Source organism: Dysidea avara, chromosome 7 (genome assembly GCF_963678975.1).
Source record: "Dysidea avara chromosome 7, odDysAvar1.4, whole genome shotgun sequence".
In the NCBI taxonomy this organism is placed as follows: Eukaryota; Metazoa; Porifera; class Demospongiae; order Dictyoceratida; family Dysideidae; genus Dysidea; species Dysidea avara.
Window position 1 is genome coordinate 37,844,009 of NC_089278.1, and position 22,494 is coordinate 37,866,502.

Consider the following 22,494-nt stretch of genomic DNA (forward strand, 5'->3'; position numbering starts at 1 on the left):
TTTCTAACAGCAACTGATGCGAGAAGGACAAAAACCCTTTCACCCACCAGCATTACACCATTGTCACTAGTACACTCTAGCAGCTAGGTTGGACAGTGAATGTCTGCCACCAACACCTTTTTGTAGCACAAAGACAAAATGCTCGCAGTGCTCGCACAAAATACGTACAGGGCACTTCATACACACTTACACTCTACAACTGAAGGAGAATCACGTATTACAATCTACCAACTGTTTCCAGACCGGGAATCATCCATGCGCCATGGCTCAATAACTTCTGCTACTCGAGCTGCTACTCGTACTGTACCTCGTACTGTACAAATCAGACATCAACCACTAGTACTGTTGTCTATGCAAGTCACGTGCAAAGTGAGACAACGCACGTGATCGAAGTCGAAGGTGATCAACCCGAGGCGGAGAAGCACTGAGAAGTAATATAGAGGAATTCTTATCAGTTCATTGTCTCGCGCACCATTTATGGCGTTCTTGGCGCCAGTTGAAGTGAGTGAACTGTATCGTTCTTCTGTTCTAATAGTACGCACACACTCAATTGCCAAATAAATAACTTGCCGTTTCCCTGTCTCCACTCAAATATTGTACATGATCCGGGCAGTCTATTTAGGCCCCTATTTGGTGATTATTAGTTTCTCATCCAGCCTTTCTAACTATTATGATGCGGGCGGGAGGGTATTACCATTATGCCATTATTTTATAATATTAACACACCGATGTACAGGCCTTGTCCAAATTGTCTTTCTTTCTTACTACAAACGTTTCCTTCACCAGCTGATTCTACTTTTCATGATCGCTAACTGTTTTTTGACAGTCAACTGAAAGCCTGCTTTGATGAAGTCGATAGAACACGATTGCAACTGGTACTGCAGCAATTTGCTAAGGAAAACAACAGTTCACCTGGCGATATATAGCGCATTGTAGCGTTCATCAACAAAAAATTATATCAGTTTGGTATCACATGTTCTTCTGAGCATGCACAGAGTAAATAATGGCTTACCATGTGGTAGCTTAAGAAGGATGCGGGCGGTGGATGAGAAACTAATAATCACCAACTAGGGGCCTTATTAATGTACTCTTTAAGCTTTTACCCATCAATTGTGTTGGCCAGCATATATAACCATGCATTGCAAGGAGTGTGCTTTTGTGATACTACATCTTGTATATAGTTCAAGGGTTGTTCACTTAACCATAGTATGATCAGGAACCTATGGACAAGGGAGTGTGTAACTCCATACACTACCAATACTATGGGTGAAATTTAAACATGGCATCCAGTGTTACTATGTATAACAGATCTCTCAACCTGGAAACAGATCTGGTCGTGAGAAAGCCATGCAGCCACCCACCCCCATGCAACTGTGAAGCGTATCATCTTTATGATGGGGCTCATGCACGTGCATTTGTCTTAACAAAAAAAATTTTTAAACGGCACAACTAGCTAGCTATGTGGATGCAATGCTGTTGTTTATTGCAGCTTATAATATATCTATGCTATAGTGTAGCCTACTCTACAATAAGAACCTACTATATCTTTGCTCCATTGTTGAATCACATGATACCAGTCTTTCAACTTATGCTGTACTAGTTCAGCAATAATTTATCATCGAAATCACCTCTCATTTCTTAAGTAATCAAATGCACCTCACCAGTGATTTCACAAACTAAACAATAAACATTTGTAATAACATCACCGGATTTCACACACTTACCTCACCTGCTGAGTCTTTTTCCGAAGGTTTTCACCTTTGAGTTTAAAACTGTTTGAAAGCGTGTTCACTCATGACCCAGTCAAAAACACAGAAAACTGCCAAAAATTCCAGCTCAAAATACAGAGGTGCTCTGCTATTCTAATTAAATGATCACATGATACCCGGCATTTTTGGGCCTTAAATAGGAAGATTTAGCGTGTCTTAGGAAATTTTGGCTGCTGCCACATATAATTTTTTTAAATTTCCTAATTAGGATATTATGTGGAGGTGCATGCTCGATATTTCCACTGAAGCTTTGGAAGCAAAGTTCAATGGCACAACGGAAAAGTAGTAGCACTGTCTTAGCAGGACAGTCTTTCTACAGTCAATAGTCATGTAAAATTACTCTGCTTGACTATTCCAAGCTTTTCGACTTGACAATCTTCCTATCGAAAGCAGCTTTACTACCTTCACACAAGATGATGGTAATCAACCCATTCAGTGTATATACTCCTGTTACGTGTAAGAACGATGTAACCAGTTATGTATATATACCAGACCTCTCAACTATCACGATTTGGTCATGAGACACACGATTTCAGCCTTGATATCACTACCATTTGCTGACCTCATGATTTCTCATGATGAATTTGGCAGCCATGTTTGAATTTGCTGTTTACGGAGTTACATGCTCCCTTGTCAGTAGGATTCGATGCACACTTCTGGTATGAAGAAAGATAGACTAATAAGGTAGATCACAGAAGTCTGGTACTGGCAGTAAACAGATGCTGGCAATGGATATACAGGCAGCAGAAATTTGACCTTAGACTCCTTGGACCGCAGTAAACACCTCATACAGGCTGTCCCTCCAGTGTTTGCCCTAGTAAAGCAGATAAAAACAAAAAATGACCCAAACATGCAGCCATAATATTGCACTCATCCACTTAAATGTCACACACTATTCCAGAGCTCAAACTTTTTGTTGACTCTTTTAAGGTCTCACTAATTGAATTACTGTAACTTTATGGAAAGTGCCTTGGATATGGTCAGCATCTATTTGGGGTACTCTATGTGTTGGTGAGGCCATCATTTGTATTGTGTATTGATTTTAATTATGTTCCATTGCTACAACTTCAAAATACCAGCATAACTATACCTTCCACAAATAGGTAGTTTAGTCATTATACTACTCCATATAGGGAGGGGTGTGGTATGATATGGATAGGTGTCATAATGGACATTGAGAACAACAATAATATTATTGTGTATTATGTGAACACTGATTGACCTGATGATTGGTAAGCTGATGAACAGCTGCTAGTCTTGTAGTGTCACTGGTTGACTGGGTACACTACAGCTTCACTGGCTCATTTTGATGTCTATAGAACAAGTTGTGAGCAGGCCATACCAAAACTTACCATGTGCAATTCTGCAAAAACCCAGTGTATTACACATATTTTGAATTTTTTATTTATAATCTATGTCGAGCCAAGTGTATGCTCTGGTGAAGTATGCCAATATATTTTGGAATATTACAGCCCTACAAACAAAGCAATTGATTTGTGCAGAGTTTACATGATTTTCAAATGCAATGGCACCATCATGGATATATTGGTTAGGGAATTTTTTTCACCATAGGCAAAAACGATATCAGTGAAGATAGATTGATTGTATACTATTGCTTTGACATGGCTTTAGACCTTTTGCATACAGTTGCTTTGACGTATCTTTAGACTCTTTCTTCACAAAGAACAAAGCGTTTTAAAATGGAATTTTTAAAAATAACATACAAGTATTTACACATTGTAAATAATACAGTGGATCCTCAGTTATCTGAACAGCTTTGTTCTTATAGTAAACCAAAAGTGTTCAGATAAGTGAAATTGTTCAGATAATAAAGCCCATTGATTTATGTACAGAGCTTTATTCAACTACTCTAATAGAACAGTCACATTTGGTGTTCAGATATTCAAGGTGTTCGGATAACTGAGGTTAGGATAAGCAAGGATCCACTGTACTGTAAAATTAGGCTAGCATGACTATGTCAGGTTTTCGCAAAATGTAATTGTGAAAATTTGTTTTGGCAACAATTATTGACAAATGTCCACATGAAGGACCCCTTGATCACTACACACTGCCAACTAGTCATATAGTAACAGTTGAGGTGTTCCTGTAGTAGTTACTGAATGAGTAGTATCACATGTGATTGTTGTATCAATACCAGCACAAGAACAAGTATGTTTAGTGTTGAAGTGTGGTCACTAGTATATGTTACTGTTGCCATAGTAAGTGTCAACTACATGTTGGTGAAGCTGCTTGTGTTGTTTAGGGTGATAGTCTTCCTCCAGGATGGGAGGTAGCAGTCACTCCAGAAGGAAGAATGTACTATATTGATCACAACACCAGGACCACAACTTGGGTGAGCAACCAGTTGTTGTAACAGTGATGACATCATGTCTTCCCTACCAGACACGTCCTATTATACAAGTCACACCTTTACCAGTGAGTCACATGGCAAAATTGTTGTGCCATTATTGTGTATGTACAACACCTTATCACAGATTAGATGGGAGGCCAGAGAACACACAGAAGGTAGAATACACTACATTAATCACAGTGAGTTAAAGTGATATATCCACGGTCCCTACTATACATGTGCCAGTAGTTCTAGCAGTTTGTATAGCTCTTTCCAGTTGTATTTCTCCATTAACAATTAATTTGTAGCCTGGGGCGTTATGTATGTTACAGACTGGACTCATGTGTCAATGGACTCACACACTGAGCTGGAAACAGCCTCTTAACAATAGTCTAGTTCTTGTGATGCTGGAGAGTGGAGACACCATTGTGGAGCTACAACTGATGATACTGCTCTTCCTCATAAATCGTGAAGACCATGCATGCCCTTATGTTTATATGATATTGTCTTGTGTGGCACAGACCGTATATTTTTAGGCAAAGGGGCTTATCACTTCCAGTATAAGCGCCCGAGCTAAACAATTTGGTCTAGCACATTTCCAGTACTAGAGTTGTTCTAAAAAGCCGTACAAGAACTGACATAACTCTTGCATCTTCAAGCAACACTTTGTGGCATTTCTTCTCAGGTAGGCTAGGGCTATAGTAGGAGTGATACAATGTGGAAGTTACGGTAAAGCAACGTCAGTTTGTTAGTTTTACAGTATAGTCGTTTAGTGCTGTTGTTTAACATCTTTGTATTAACAGTTTTGGCATTGGTTGTCATCTCTACTCAATGCCTCAGAACAACTTGGGTACTGGAAATGTGCCAGACCAAACATTTTGAGGTATGGGTGCTTCTACTGAAAGTGATAAGGCCCTGTGCCTAAAAAATATACAGTCTGTGCCATGCGATACTATGACACTAATTGAGCTATACATGGAGTAGCCATAATTTATTGTGAATACACACCTGTAGATGAGTATAAACTGTATTATTCAACATATGTGGCCATGCCACTAAGAACACTTTCTAATTGCCTGAACACTTGTGCACCAAAGGAATAGCCTCTATCACTACTGATATGCATGAATTTGCGTGTTTTGTAAATATTCCAATAAATTAGTGCACATGCAACCTTTGTGACTAGCTATAGGAAGAGTAGTACCAGTAGTTGTAGCTTGATATTGGTGTCTCCAGCATTATAAGAGCTAGATAACATCTGGATTAAATTATTGTTAAGAGGCTGAACATTTCCAGTTTAGTCCACAAGTCCAGTCCACAAAATACACCATAGTCTGCATGTTACATAGCACTGTGGATGACAATGATTATCATGACAATATTTGGTTTAATATAGTGTACCTGTGTGGTTTGTAGGAGATTTCTGTATAGTCTAATGTATAGCTGTGTGTAGTGTGTTTAGTGTTTACTGTATGTACTCAGAAACCAATTCAACGTATTGGGCTGATCCCAGACTTGAGATTAACAACAATCCAACTGAAGTGAGTGATGTCTGTCTCCCTAATATTGTGAACAGTTGTGGTCATGTGATCCACCGGTTGTCATGTCTTCATCGAACATGTGACAAGTGTTCTGTTCTCTGCTGGTCTCTGACCAGTGTGTGTATCAGAGTTGAGATCAGGTCAGATCATTTGGATCACATTTTGTCCAGATCACATCCTCTTTTTATCAGCAGACATATTTCATTAACAAAAGATAGAACACAACTATATCCTGAGTGTTACGCTCCTTAGCACCTTACGGCGCTTATGAGCTCCTGTTATTAGTGTTCCACCGATAATTGGATCGGTATCGTATCGGAGCCGATATTGGGCTTTTGTTATCGATCGGTATCAGTTATTTAGGTATTCCGATACCGATTAATAACCACTCGCGCCAATCGTCATCATCATAACTATCATCATAAATGCTATGCTAGCAAAGAGTGAGGTATAACAGACTGGAAATAGTGTTGAGCATTATTCTAGCAAGAAAGGTACAGGAATTGCTTTGTTAAACATTGAGCAACTGCTACTTACTATGTTTGCATGAAAAAGATCGAAATACTCTAATAGAACAGTCACTCCACAATAAAATATTCTAATAGAGCAGTCATACAAGCTAACTTGAGAGGTGAGTAAATTGTATGGCTATTATTGGTATTGGTATCTGTATCGGTGAAAATTTACTGCTAGGTATCAGTATCGGATCAGTAGGTAGTTTTCTGTATTGGTAGAACCCTACTTTTTATAGTGTATCAGATCATGTGCAGTAGTAAATTGCTATTTTAAAAATGAAGTAGGGATCTAAGCAATAAAAAGTAGTAAAACAAAAGAGAATAATGATGGTATTACAGTATAGCTCTGTGAGAATATTCCTACATCGTCATGTTATAACATTATTTTCCTCAATGCCAAAGTAGGGAGTGCTGTAATACCATCATTCATTTCACACTTGGATTCCTACTTTTTAAATACACTGATTTGTTTATTACAGCATACAGTGGAACTGTATTAGGGTGACTGCTGTATTAGAGTATCTCACGTCGGCGTCTTGCCTACCAAAGGGTGTGGTCACTATTCCTTATTTTCATGCTATCATTATAAATATATAGATACAGCTCTTCAATATTTGTGTGGAGGCATTTTAATGGTGTGTGATTTTCACGGATTTCGCAGTCAACAGAGCAACTTTGAAAATATAACTCGTGAAAATTTCATAGTGTAATTATATTTGCTATACATGCTATAGCTAGTGCAATATGATGTAGATGATGAATTATTTCACTATCATTATTTGTTGAATTCATGGCTATGAGGATATGTGGAACCTTTAGTTGGAGAGACAATGACTTGAATCTAGGAACCCTTCATGGTAGGCTAAGAGATTGGTGGCCATGTTCCATGACTGTTGGCAACTGCAATGCCATGTAGTCTCATGTAGCCAGGAGGCTTGGTTTTCTTTGGTGTGGGGGCGGGAATATTTCCTGCCCTCTCATCAATGAAAATAAGTGGGAGATTAAACACCATGCGTGTTTGCATGTTTTACAGCATAGCTCTCATCCACCACACTTCGATCACCATTCCTTGACCATCCAGCCAACTACAAATGGCACTCTAAATCATTTGCTATCAGCTCAGTCAGTAACAACACAATCAATAATTGACTGCTTGGCAAAATGTTTGACTTAAAATAATAAGTTAGACCATAACTGTAGTAGTCATTGTACAATATGAGCTTGAACACACAAGACATCATGAACAACTATTTTTGTCTTAATTAGTCAAGAAGCCATTCAACCAGTATGTAATCCGTGAAAATTAAATTGTGAAAAATTTTGTTTTAGCATGGAAATGTGAAAATATACAGTAAAATTAAATGAAAAGTCTATGATTGGTATATAATATTTATCAGGTCACTGTTGTTACAGGAAGAGGTGAAGCAGTTATTAACAGCTGCTGGAGATGGAGATATTCCTACAGTTCAAAATCTAATAACAAAACTGGACATCAACACAAGAGGTCCTGATCGGCCATGGGTAAGCTGAGTGTGTTGATACGAGGAAACTATAAAGAACTCTTTTATCCTAAATGTTGACTAGATAATAAAGTACTGGTGATTTAGCGTGCTTTATTTAGACATGTAAAATTTTTATGGTGGTTTAATTTTCAAAAATCTCTAAATTATGCACATTAATACCACACACAACCTGTATATGTGTAATGTATTAGAGAGTACTGACTAGTGGATATTACTACTATGATACAACAAAGTCTACAAAAGTTCCGTTAATATGATGTTACAAGTCAGTGATGTGATGGAAGTGTTGTTGTGTAGAGTGACTGTCTCCATGTAACTTAACAACACTACATGATGTGTGTCACTGTCTTGTGTATGTGTAGTTGGGGAGGACACCACTGATGATGGCTGCTAGGAATAATCACCCAGAGATAGTAAAGATGTTAGTTGATAAAGGAACAGACCTCAATGCTAGAGATAAGGTGGGTTATAACTACACATGTATATACACATGTGTTGATGTGTATTAGTAGTTTGTAGTTAATAGTGTAATATTGTGATGGGTGATGAGTATTATAAAATGTTTTGATTATTTCTTACACAATCTGACTAATTTGTGGAGTATTCTGTTACACCTTGTTCACACTATCCCAGATTGGCCAAAGTGTTTATAACTGGTTATTAAACTTGGCTAGTTCACACTACTACATTTAACACAAGCTCAATAGTGTGTACCAAATAATACTCCAATGAGCTGAAACAAATACACATTATTTCAATTGTTTAGGTGCTTAGTAAAAAAGTTACTAGAATCGTTACAGCAAACCATTGAGCCAGCTGAAATATTGGCCACCGTGTGTCCTTTTTTCACCAGGAATGCCAAAGTGTTGTCAGAGCGTACTTGTCATGGAGTCTATTGGAAACACGGTATACAGAGATCTAACAAAAGCAAATTATTATTGTTAGTTGAATATGTTCACATATATGTAGGCCTATCTTGGACCAATCCGTCCCATTGTCTTGTTGTGCCAAACTAGGCCTGGCTTGCACAGCATGATCTATACTAGTGCTGTTCACTTTCACTGAATAATCGATTAATCGATTAGAGATTTCCAATACTTCAATAACTGGTGATATATATTAAATAACCAATAATCGGCTCCACTGAAAGTCACACTAACAATTTGTCGAGTGCTGAACATATCGATTACTGTAATTCGGTGACTGGGTCTTGGTATAATACATTTTGTTATGTATCAATAGTAACCCACTGAAATCAATAAGAATTTAATGTCAACAAGTGCTCCATAAAGAGATATTTACTGTTTTAAAACCATGCTAAATAATGGAATTTAATTGTACTAATTAACCGATTATTGTTAATTATTGGTGACCAATAAACTGGTGATTAAAATTTTGGAGGTGTACAGCTCTAATCAATACACACTGCATTTTATTTTAAACCATGTCATGCTGTACCCAGGGGGGGTAGGACAAGCCCACGTGAATACGTTATAACACTGTGCAACTACTGAAAGTATTTCACGTGAGCTGAATAGATCCTGTACAAAAAGTAGAGGAAGGGGATTGACGGGGATTAATACATATTTTAGTTCTACTTAGTTTGTTGTTTGCAATGATGTGATTCACGATTAGAAAAACGCTGCCATTATGGAGTAATTAGACTTACAATGATGACAATGTGTGGTAGTGACGACTTTCACATCAACAGTAACAGTGGTCATCAATGATTACAATACAATCGTTTTTTGTATGATTTATTAATTTCAACAGGTAGTATGACCACGTTTAAAATAAACATTTTTGTTAGTGCTCCGTAGTGCACATGGTCCTGTCCTACCCCCCCCCCCCCCCTGTGCTGTACCGGGGTCAGGAGATAGTGTGAACAGAGTGTAAAGGAGCCACCATACCCACTATTCAATATTGTTTTAAAATAGTATTAGCCCTCAAAGACTGTGTTCTGAATTTCTTTGTTGACTTAAACCACTATCACTATAGACCATATATTTACACATCAGATTTATTTTTATAAGCTGAAGGATCGCTTTGTTGACTCCTCTGAATATTTATTTTTCTTATACCTCTTAACTGTGTGAGGTGTGTATGAACTAAGTAGAGTTGTGAAGATAACATGACATGGATGGTCAGTGTTGTGTTTGAATGTTAGGAGAGAATAGTAAATTATGGACAACCCCAGGTTGGAACTTAACACAAATTGTGTACTTTCTCATCTGATGTGCTCATCATTTCCAGCACCACAACAATTTTGTATTTTGGCAGATCTTGTGACAAAGTTGGGCTTAACATAGTATGGTGTGATAAGAATAATGTGTTTGTGATGTGTTATAAACTTTCCACACAATTGACTATTAGTGTAGTCAATATGGGAAGCTCCCACGTGTACATTATGTCCTTATTTGTAAATGATGTACATTTTAATTTGCTATTGGTTCTCAGCCCAGTGTTGTAAAGGAGTCACCATACCCACTATTCAATATTGTTATTATCTCTCAAAGACTGTGTTCTGTGTTCTCTTTGAATTTCTGTGTTGGCTTAAGCCAGACCATATTTACGCATCTCAATTTCAAATTTATATATATTTTTTTGTACCTCTTAACTCTGTGAAGTATGTTTGAACTAAGTAGAGTTGTGAAGATAACATGACATGGATGGTTAGTGTTCTGTTTGAATGTTAAGAGAGAATAGTAAATTAAGGACAACCCCAGGTTGGAACTTTAGCACAAATTGTGTACATTCTCATCTGATGTGCTCATCATTGCCAGCACCACAACAATTTTGTGTTTTGGCTGATCTTGTGACAAAGTTGGGCTTAACATATCAGTCATTAAATTGTATGGTGTGATAAGAATGATGTGTTTGTGATGTCTTAGTCATTTTAAGTGTTTTCAGACTGTTTATGAAGTTTACTAAATGTCTGCCGGGGTAAGTTTCACTGTGGAGTGGTTATCCCATTTATTTAAAAGGGAGTACGGTCCATATTGAAAAGATGTGATGAAATGTTTATGAATAATCTATAGCACTAGTACTTATGGCTAAGTGATACTGCCATTTTAGTATCACGATCGATACTCACCCTAAATAGATGTTTCCCAACTGATAGGGTAGCAAGGATAACACAACACTTCCTGTAGAGTGTTTTTCATGGCAAAACCAGTCCTGGTAAATATGATGTGTTAATATTAATTCCCATAATTGATTTTGGGCTGAAATTTTATATAAAAGAAACCAGCGCCACTACCACATCAAGGCTAAGCTAGGATACGTTAAAATGTACCATAGCCAGCCAGGGTTTCTGCGGTCAAAATTTTTCATTCGTGCATGACTTCATGTTACTATAGTGATGATGATGTAGGGTGGTCACTACTGTCCTGATAATGATGATGTTGAGTGTAAATCATCTTATGTAATCAGATTAGTAACACTTACGCATATCAATCACCACTCACTCAAATTGGATGTTTGGGAAATACTGTCATACGTTATGCTACATACACACATACACGTATATCCATGACAACATGTGGTCATTACATAATATATACCAGTGTGTGCTGTTCATTGATATGATGTAATGAATTGAAGGCAGTGCTGAGTGATAGGGGAAAATGTTGCTATTCAGCAAATATCTCGATAGTGACTACTATTTTGATAGTTTGTGAATTACTTTACCAAGTGGATATTTTGTAAAATTGCCTTATTGTGTAGCTGTGATTTGTCCCATGCAAGCAGCACTTCTATGCCTGTTTGCTGTGGTGGTGTGGCCTCCATTACACAACTCAGACAATAAGGTAGCATTACATTACTAATAAAGATCTCCAGGGTTAAAAAAACTGATAATCATGTTTTCAATGTGAATCTATATGCACTGATATCACTATCATCCTTGTTATTGAATATAGTGATGTATCACACTGTCGATATTATTGCTGCTCATGCTCAGCCCAAACAGAAGAACTGTGACACGTTTTGTGATTGTGTGTCCATATTTGTCATATACCAACCACTTTATTCTGTAGTGTAGTGACTGTTGTATTAGAGTATTTTGTGGTGTAATCTGACCAACCAGCTCACTTTTTTTCTGAGTTAATGGAATCTGATTTGATCTATAGAATATCTGGGTCTGACTTGGGTAGGATCACATGTGAAACCATCAATATGAGCATACGTGTCATAGCTTAGAAGTTCAGCTTAATTTCATGACTGCTCATTTATCAGTAAAAGTGTGTTGCCGTCTGTAAGATTAAGTGGAGCCATGCCCACTTCCCAGAAAAGGTTTTGCTACTTATAGACATCATTAGGTGTAGCCACAATAACTTATAAGAAATGTGTTACTGACTACTAACGTGTGTTAGTGTTTGGTTATCGTATAGGTTCCTACTTACTTTACACCATAGATGTTATACAAGTATGAGGAAAGATTATAAAGTTCACATTTGAGTAGCAATGAAACAAGTAAGGTCATCTACACCTGCTAGTGGACATTTAATCCCTACTTCCATACTACCGACAGGCTGTTTATGATTGAAATAGAAATTAAATGTCCATTAGTATAGCTGCTGGTGTAGATGACTTCCCTTGTTTCATTGCTTTTGTATTATTAGAAGAAGATCTGATGACCTCTGCCACCTGGCTGGCTAACCCCAGTCTGAGAGTAATCTGAGACAATAGACTATAGTGACCTACGGCTATAATGACAGTCCTACATGATGAACCATAACCAGTTAAGTGTTATTTGACTGGAGTGTTTGGTGGTGGTTAACTGTAGACACTGACAATAGTTAGGAATTGTATGAGTGTGTAAAATAATTTAATCCAAGTTGTGTCTGTTATTCAAACATTTCTAGTGTGTAGCTAAGTATTGTATGTAAGTTTCCTAGTGCTTATTGTGGTGATGACAATTGGTCAGTGATTACTGACAGTTTACAATTGTAACACAAGGACATTTAGCCACATTGTGTATACATTAATTGTTTATTAGTGTAAACATGTTAGTATAGTCAGTATATGTTGTGTACATAGTTATGGTATACATTTGGTGATTTGTTGTATCACTTGTGTGTCGTTACAGGATGGTCGGAGTGCCCTTAATATAGCCCTATGTGAGGGGAATGAAGAATCAGCAGGTGCATTAATCACAGCAGGTGCAGATATCAAGATCACTGACAATGTAAGAAATGTACATTCATGATAACACTTCAAGAGGTGTTGTATGTGTAGTGACATGTTGTAAACAACAAGTTGATGTGTCAAATAATAATGCCAAGTTTTCATGTGGAATTTAGATATGTGTGGGATAGATACAGTGATCTAGTATATCTGTGACTGTATAATTATCTAGTTAGAAGTGATAGCTTAGTCCGACAATATCCAAGTTCTGTTTGTCACTTCAAACTTTGAGTGTATTTCCAAAGAGTATAGAAGTATGCAAATAATTTATGTAGTGTGAAATATAAAATTGCTACAAACCCTTTGTATTGTTTAGTACCAGCTGTTACCTCATTGTACTGTTATGTAACAACACAATAATAAATCTTTATACCTTCATGATTATTGGGGCGAGCCTGAGCGAGTCCCACAATTACAGTAGTCTATTCGACCGTACGATCGTCGCGTTCCCAAACGTTTACGCAAAGAACACGGAAAGTCCCACACTGTTAGTAGTCCATTGGACCGTCGTACGACTTTTGCATTCCCAAACGTTTACGCAAAGAACACAGAAAGTCCCACACTGTTAGTACTCCATTGGACCGTACGATCGTCGCATTCCCAAACATTTACGCAAAGAACACAGAAAATTTACAGTGGTCACTTTTATTGCACGTGGTGCGATGTGACCATGGCGAGTGTTGAAAGTGCAGAACAGAGAGAAGAAAGGCTCAGAAGAAGAAGGGAGCGCGATAGGCTCAGAAGAGAGAGAGAAACCGAGGAGGAAAGACAAGCAAGGTTTGTAAACGCAAATAGCCGGTACATGCACTAAGTGCAGCTTGCTACCTGTGCCTTTCGAAAATATAGATCAGGCTCGCCCCACAATGCTTTTAGCATCTGTCTAGTGTAGTCAGAGATGTAGATGGCAGGTATTACTAGTGTGGGATAGTTAATGTGATGGTGTGTTACCACAGGATGGGAATACAATGTTGATGTGTGCAGCGCGTGGAGGATGTACTGAAGTGGCCAGTGATCTACTCAATACAGGATCCATAGACATCAATGCAGTCAATAAGGTGTGTAAAGTGATGAAGTGTGAGTGTGTTGGTTAATGTAAGAGTAGATGTGTTTGTGGTATCACACAGTAGTAAGCTATGAATTGTCATTCAGAGTTACCTTTAACCTTGTTATCACTTTAAAAATTTACGATCACCATGGGGTGGGGTGAGGGTAATACAAGTGCTCTGTTGCTGGAATTATTGTATTAAGTGTTATGAGAATGGTGTGATCAGTATGAAATATATATCACAAGAGAATATCTAAAATATCACATTAACAACTTTGTCTTTTCTACATGTAAATTACATGTCACACATATGATACACCCACTGGTCTCTGTACAAGCTATCAACAAAGAAACTTGGTGGTCTTCATTGATGAGTGCAGTTTCAATAAGAACAGAAGACTATGTGGACAGTGTCTATCACCACATTCACACTGTCCCTGGCTTTCAACTCAGGCTAACCGGAGTTGTTGAACTTGAGACAGTACTTGTTCACACTACTGCTCAACAAGCTAGCTGGGGATTGTGGACACTTATTGATAATGAGCACACAATGTACAGCGTTTAGGCACTTAATAAAACTACTGAAGTTGTAGCGACAACACAGAGATTAAGCTGTACAATGTGAGGTCGCTTACTATAGCCAGTGGGTGTCTCTTGCCAACATCAGCAGAATGAAATGATTGGGATTTTACCAGAAGCATAGCACATCTTGGAATACATTGTAGCCATGTTGTAGATCTTTTTTGAGTGTAGAAAATACTCACTATGTGACCAGCAGAAGCAAATTGTTATTGTTAACCAGAGTTGACTAGCTATGAATGCTTCACATTGTATCCCACCCCATGCCAACCCACCTCGTCTTGTTGTGACATGCTGGGCTTGGTTCGGCACTGCTCAATTAATTCATACGACAGCTTATTTCATGCTGTACCCAGGTTAGAAGGTAAGTGTGAACAGGGTGTAAGGCTTTGTATAACCTTTGCATCGGCCAACTGCTTTTGTAGTGTAGTGACTGTGACTGTTGTATTAGAGTGTTTTGTTGTGTAGTGTTAATGTCAACACACGTGTGGTCTACCATTGTATAATAGTTATACGGGCACAATGTTGAGTCTATGAAATTTATAAACCCGAAGGCCCGGGCTGTAGCGCACAAGCGAAGCGAGGGCGCTACTAAGGGCCTGAGGGTTTATAAATTTCATAGACTCCACATTGTGTCCGTGTAACTGTTTTAGACTCTATTTCACATTACACTCAGATTACTTACCACATCCATGGCTGTTTCTGCTGTATGCTCGGCAAAACCGGCTGGTTTTCTTGCGATAATACTAGCGCCATGGCAACTACGCATCCTCATGTGACAAAATAACCGCGCTCGTTAAATCACTACACGTGAACAATGCATAGTGATTGGATGAACCTAGATTTCGAGCATATGTTATATTGTGCCTGAAGGCGTGGAGTATATTAGAAAACAAGGTGGAGTATATGAGATTTATTACCCACCTAAAACAGCCTAAATAGAGTCTAAAGTGTATTAGTGTATGAGGAAGTGAACTGGTTTACTTGAGGTTACAATTTATCCATCATAATAGTGGTAAAGCACATACATTACTATGAACATATTGGAGATCATAGACTATAGCAACCTATGGCTATAATGACAGTCCTACATGATGAACCATAACCAGTTAAACCAGTTAAGTGTTAATTGACTGGGTGTTTGGTGGTTAACTGTAGACACTGGCAATAGTTAGGAATTATATGAGCATGTAAAATGTTTTAATCCAAGTTGTGTCTGTTACTGCAAACATTTGTAGTGTGTAGCTAAGTGTTATATGTAAGTTTCCTAGTACTTATTGAGGTGATGACAATTGGTCAGTGATTACTGACAGTTTACAATTGTAACACAAGGACACTTAGCCACATTGTGTATACATTAATTGTTTATTAGTGTAAACATGTTAGTATAGTCAGTATATGTGACCAGATTTTACAAAACCGATCCAAATCGCACATCAGGCAAAATCAAGCTAACACCACCAGTGGATAGCTACCCTTATCTACTACAAGTTTTGACCCTCAGCACTACTCAAACTACACGAGGCTGGTTTTAACAGACGTCTTTTCTGGGTGGTGTGGAGTGCTCAAATGGCGGTTTCAGGCCTTGTGAAGGACCTGGCTTGGCAAGAATCAGTGGTTTACTGGTGGACAGCCTTATAATGTTGGCCAGACGTTTTCTCTGTTGATTTTGCTACATATCAGCCACTAAGGAGCCAGCACAACCCTGTAATCTCGTGTCTGGACTCCATTCGTGGCCTGCCTCCATTTTGAGGTCTATCTTTTTCCCTCCCCTCCACCCCTTTGTGAGCACTCGTGATACTACTTCACTCGTCCAACTGCTCAGATTTTCTATCTTATTTGGCAGGAAACTCTACAAGCAACTACAAGTACTGGAAGTGGCCTGAAAGATAACAGATTGATGCATCTTTTGTGTAAATTTCATACGCGTGCTTGCTATCCTTGGAGACTTATGCTGGCTTCAATTCTTTAAAACCGTTTCTCTCGAAACTTCTAATGTGCGATTTGGATCATGTTTCCAAAATCCAGTCACATATGTTGTGTACATAGTTATGGTATACATTTGGTGATGTGTCGTATCACTTGTGTGTTGTTACAGTATGGTCGGAGTGCCCTTAATATAGCCATACGTGATGAGAATGAAGAATTAGCAGGTGCATTAATCACAGCAGGTACAGATATCAAGATCACTGACAATGTAAGAAATGTACATTCATGGTAACACTTCAAGAGGTGTTGTATGTGTAGTGACATGTTGTAAACAACAAGTTGATGTGTCAAATAATAATGCCAAGTTTTCATGTGGAATTTAGATATGTGTGGGATAGATACAGTGATCTAGTATATCTGTGACTGTATAATTATCTAGTTAGTAGTGATGGCTTAATCCGACAATATCCAAGTTCTGTTTGTCACTTCAAACTTTGAGTGTATTTCCAAAGAGTATAGAAGTGTGCAAGTAATTTATGTAGTGTGACATGTAGAGTGGCCACAAACCCTTTGTATTGTTTAGTACCAGCTGTTACCTCATTGTACTGTTATGTAACAACACAATAATAAATCTTTATACTTTCATGATTGTGTAATCAGAGATGTAGATGGCAGGTATTACTAGTGTGGGATAGTTAATGTGATGGTGTGTTACCACAGGATGGGAATACAATGTTGATGTGTGCAGCGCGTGGAGGATGTACTGAAGTGGCCAGTGATCTACTCAATACAGGATCCATAGACATCAATGCAGTCAATAAGGTGTGTAAAGTGATGAAGTGTGAGTGTGTTGGTTAATGTAAGAGTAGATGTGTTTGTGGTATCACACAGTAGTAAGCTATGAATTGTCATTCAGAGTTACCTTTAACCTTGTTATCACTTTAATAATATGTACAATCACCATGGGACGGAAAATTTTATTTGTCAAAGATTTCATTTCCTCCGTGTAAAGAAATGGCTTACATGTCACACATATGATACACCCACTGGTCCCTGTACAATCTATCAACAAAGAGACTTGGTGATCTTAATTGATGAGTGTAAGAGAATAGAAGACTACGACAGTACCTAGCATAAATTTTTCATCAGCCAACAGCTTCTGTAGCATGACTGTTGTATTAGAGTGTTTTGTTGTGTAGTATTAATTTTAACACACATGTGTGGTCTACCACTGTAGTGTATTAGTGTACCAAGAAGTGAACTGGTTTAGTTGAGGTTACAATTTATCCATCACTGGCATTGGTACCTGCCCTACGTGCAAGACCATTTCCACAGCAAACATTTTAATGCCAGACCAAACATTAAACACCAGCACTGCTCATGTAGCTATGTAGAGTACATGGTGACGTCACATTATTAAAGAGCATGAGATTTCCTTATGCCATCTTGCTGCATGGTTTTGACAGGAATGTAGTTCAATTATTCAGTGCGTCTACCCTACCAGTGACTTCAACGTGCTGTAAAGAACAAACAAAACTTTTGCTGCTTTACATGCAGGACAACTAATGCGACAATAATTAATATATTGGGAACCAAGCATAAATATTAGTGTACTATATTTGCTGTGTAGCATGCATGTCGATAGTGCTGTAAAGGGATATAAAACTTCTTATTGTTTTACTGTGATTTAATATCGTGTACTACTCCAGCTTGTTTCAGTACTTTTTATCGAAGTGCTATAGTTCCTACTCTAGTTGAAAATTCTAAATATTTGTGTACTTGTTTGTTAACATTTTTTTTGTAAATAATTATTATGACTGGCATACCGTATTTGAAATGGCACCTCATGCCCTATCTATATCAATTATTGTCTGAAAAGTGAAGTATCCATTACGTTTCATTGTCGACTATGTTCAACCCATTACACAACATGCAATCAAAATAGCCACTATGAAAAATATGGACAATTTCCGTTATGAAGGGAAGCCATCACGTGCTACCACCAAATCAACACTTTTCACTGTCAGCAAAGATGAATCGGACACAAAGGAGGATACTTGTAAGTCCATGAAGAATGCATAGTACGTACTGCGGTATGCCAAAAGGGACCTAAGCAATGTTGAATAGCAAAAAAGTCAAGCCCATATCCTTAGCTGTTATTGAGTTACACTTGTCTGAAGGTATCAGTCAGTTACTCAGTCAATCAGTCAGTAGAAAATTCCTTTAATATATATATATATTTTGTAATTCTGTAGCAACTTGTTAAAAGCATTAGTTTCCTAGTACTTGTTGAGGTGATGACTAAGGCTGACAGGCTGTAGGACCAGGTATCCTACAAACTTTTAGCTCTTGTGCTGTAAAGCCTCAATGAATTTTTTTTTTTTTTTAATCAGTTGTGAAATTTTGTTACTTTCACGATTATAGGAAGCAACATGTCACGATCATGATAATTATCATGACGTTATAGCTCACATGCATCAGTAACGTGTATGTACAACTTTCTATAAATTATATTTAATATAGATGAATAAAAAATAGGAATAGGGATCGCTGAAAAAAGCCACAAAACAAGAAGGGATCGCTGTGGTGGTAATGTAAACCACAAATCCCTATTTTGACTCTCTGTCATAAATCTTTAATTACATGCTCTGTCATTTTGAAGTGTGGAGATAACATGGTCATCAGAGTGTACCTGTCACAGAGTCTACCACTACACATTATAATGTAGCCTCATTGTATAGTACATGTCAACTCTCTGTTTACTAACAGAGATCTAACAAAGGACAATTATTGTTATTTGAGTGTCTCAGAATATGTTCACTATCTTGGGCCAATCCATTCCATTGTCATATTGTGCCAAGCTGGGCCTGGCCTGGCACAACACAATCAATACACACTGCATTTTATATCAAACCATGTCATGTTGTACCGGAGTTAGGAGATAGTGTGAACATGGTGTAAAGGAGTCACCATACTCACTATTCAATATTGTTTTAAGATAGTATTATCTCTCAAAGACTGTGTTCTGTGTTCTCTTTGAATTTCTGTGTTGGCTTAAGCCAGACCATATTTACGCATCTCAATTTCAATTTTTTTTTTTTGTACCTCTTAACTCTGTGAAGTATGTTTGAACTAAGTAGAGTTGTGAAGATAACATGACATTGATGGTTGGTGTTCTGTTTGAATATTAAGAGAGAATAGTAAATTAAGGACAACCCCAGGTTGGAACTTTAGCACAAATTGTGTACATTCTCATCTGATGTGCTCATCATTTCCAGCACCACAACAATTTTGTGTTTTGGCTGATCTTGTGACAAAGTTGGGCTTAACATATCAGTCATTAAATTGTATGGTGTGATAAGAATAATGTGTTTGTGATGTGTTAGTCATTTTAAGTGTTTTAAACCTGTTTCAGACTGTTTATGAAGTTTACTAAATGTCTGCCGGGGTAAGTTTCACTGTGGAGTGGTTATCCCATTTATTTAAAAGGGAGTACGGTCCATATTGAAAAGATGTGATGAAATGTTTGTGAATAATCTATAGCACTAGTACTTATGGCTAAGTGATACTGCCATTTTAGTATCACGATCGATACTCATCCTAAATAGATGTTTCCCAACTGATAGGGTAGCAAGGATAACACAACACTTCCTTTAGAGTGTTTTTCATGGCAAAACCAGTCCTGGTAAATATGATGTGTTAATATTAATTCCCATAATTGATTTGGGCTGAAATTTTATATAAAAGAAACCAGCGCCACTACCACATCAAGGCTAAGCTAGGATACGTTAAAATGTACCATAGCCAGCCAGGGTTTATGCAGTCAAAATTTTTCATTCGTGCATGGCTTCATGTTACTATAGTGATGATGATGTAGGGTGGTCACTACTGTCCTGATAATGATGATGTTGAGTGTAAATCATCTTATGTAATCAGATTAGTAACACTTACTCGTATCAATCACCACTCACTCAAATTGGACGTTTGGGAAATACTGTCATACGTTATGCTGCATACACGTATATCCATGACAACATGTGGTCAATGCATAATATATACCAGTGTGTGCTGTTCATTGATATGATGTAATGAATTGAAGGCAGTGCTGAGTGATAGGGGAAAATGTTGCTATTCAGCAAGTATCACGATAGTGACTACAGTTTTGATAGTTTGTGAACTACTTTACCAAGTGGATATTTTGTAAAATTGCCTTATTGTGTAGCTGTGATTTGTCCCATGCAAGCAGCACTTCTATGCCTGTTTGCTGTGGTGGTGTGGCCTCCATTACACAACTCAGACAATAAGGTAGCATTACATTACTAATAAAGATCTCCAGGGTTAAAAAAAACTGATAATCATGTTTTCAATGTGAATCTATATGCACTGATATCACTATCATCCTTGTTATTGAATATGGTGATGTATCACACTGTCGATATTATTGCTGCTCATGCTCAGCCCAAACAGAAGAACTGTGACATGTTTTGTGATTGTGTGTCCATATTTGTCATAGACCAACCACTTTATTCTGTAGTGTAGTGACTGTTGTATTAGAGTATTTTGTGGTGTAATCTGACCAACCAGCTCACTTTCTTTCTGAGTTAGTGGAATCTGATTTGATCTATAGAATATCTGGATCTGACTTGGGTAGGATCACATGTGAAACCATCAATATGAGCATACGTGTCACAGATTAGAAGTCCAGCTTAATTTCATGACTACTCATTTATCAGTAAAAGTGTGTTGCCGTCTGTAAGATTAAGTGGAGCCATGCCCACTTCCCAGAAAAGGTTTTGCTACTTATAGACATCATTAGGTGTAGCCACAATAACTTATAAGAAATGTGTTACTGACTACTAACGTGTGTTAGTGTTTGGTTATCGTATAGGTTCCTACTTACTTTACACCATAGATGTTATACAAGTATGAGGAAAGATTATAAAGTTTGCATTTGAGTAGCAATGAAACAAGTAAGGTCATCTACACCTGCTAGTGGACATTTAATCCCTACTTCCATACTACCGACAGGCTGTTTATGATTGAAGTAGAAATTAAATGTCCATTAGTATAGCTGCTGGTGTAGATGATTTCCCTTGTTTCATTGCTTTTGTATTATTAGAAGAAGATCTGATGACCTCTGCCACCTGGCTGGCTAATCCCAGTCTGTGAGTAATCTGAGATCATAGACTATAGTGACCTAAGGTTATAATGACAGTCCTACATGATGAACCATAACCAGTTAAACCAGTTAAGTGTTATTTGACTGGAGTGTTTGGTGGTTAACTGTAGACACTGACAATAGTTAGGAATTGTATGAGTGTGTAAAACAGTTTAATCTGGTTAAGTTGCGTCTGTTACTTCAAACATTTGTAGTGTGTAGCTAAGTGTTGTATGTAAGTTTCCTAGTACTTATTGTGGTGATGACAATTGGTCAGTGATTACTGACAGTTTACAATTGTAACACAAGGACACTTAGCCACATTGTGTATACATTAATTGTTTATTAGTGTAAACATGTTAGTATAGTCAGTATATGTTGTGTACATAGTTATGGTATACATTTGGTGATGTGTTGTATCACTTGTGTGTTGTTACAGTATGGTCAGAGTGCCCTTAGTATAGCCCTATGTTGGAGGAATGAAGAATTAGCAGGTGCATTAATCACAGCAGGTGCAGATATCAAGATGACTAGCAATGTAAGAAATGTGCATTCATGGTAACACTTCGAGAGGTGTTGTATGTGTAGTGACATGTTGTAAACAACAAGTTGATGTGTCAAATAATAATGCCAAGTTTTTATGTGGAATTTAGATATGTGTGGGATAGATACAGTGATCTAGTATATCTGTGACTGTATATCTAGTTAGAAGTGATAGCTTAGTCCGACAATATCCAAGTTCTGTTTGTCACTTCAAACTTTGAGTGTATTTCCAAAGAGTATAGAAGTATGCAAATAATTTATGTAGTGTGAAATATAAAATGGTTACAAACCCTTTGTATTGTTTAATACCAGCTGTTACCTCATTGTACTGTTATGTAACAACACAATAATAAAT

The 22,494-nt window shown here is 37.6% G+C and overlaps 1 protein-coding gene across 1 annotated transcript in view; it reads left to right on the top strand.

Moving 5' to 3' along the window:
• The first annotated feature begins 353 nt into the window (after window positions 1–353).
• Window positions 354–22,494, top strand: part of LOC136260881 (uncharacterized) — a 44,953-nt gene continuing 22,812 nt past the window's right edge. The window contains exons 1-12 of the mRNA XM_066054783.1: window positions 354–501; window positions 4,033–4,122; window positions 4,173–4,205; window positions 4,265–4,319; window positions 5,602–5,660; window positions 7,589–7,696; window positions 8,061–8,159; window positions 12,788–12,886; window positions 13,839–13,940; window positions 16,608–16,706; window positions 17,159–17,260; window positions 22,036–22,134. Coding sequence (XP_065910855.1) covers window positions 478–501; window positions 4,033–4,122; window positions 4,173–4,205; window positions 4,265–4,319; window positions 5,602–5,660; window positions 7,589–7,696; window positions 8,061–8,159; window positions 12,788–12,886; window positions 13,839–13,940; window positions 16,608–16,706; window positions 17,159–17,260; window positions 22,036–22,134 — 969 coding nt within the window. The 5' untranslated portion in view covers window positions 354–477. The remainder of the gene's footprint in view (window positions 502–4,032; window positions 4,123–4,172; window positions 4,206–4,264; window positions 4,320–5,601; window positions 5,661–7,588; window positions 7,697–8,060; window positions 8,160–12,787; window positions 12,887–13,838; window positions 13,941–16,607; window positions 16,707–17,158; window positions 17,261–22,035; window positions 22,135–22,494) is intronic.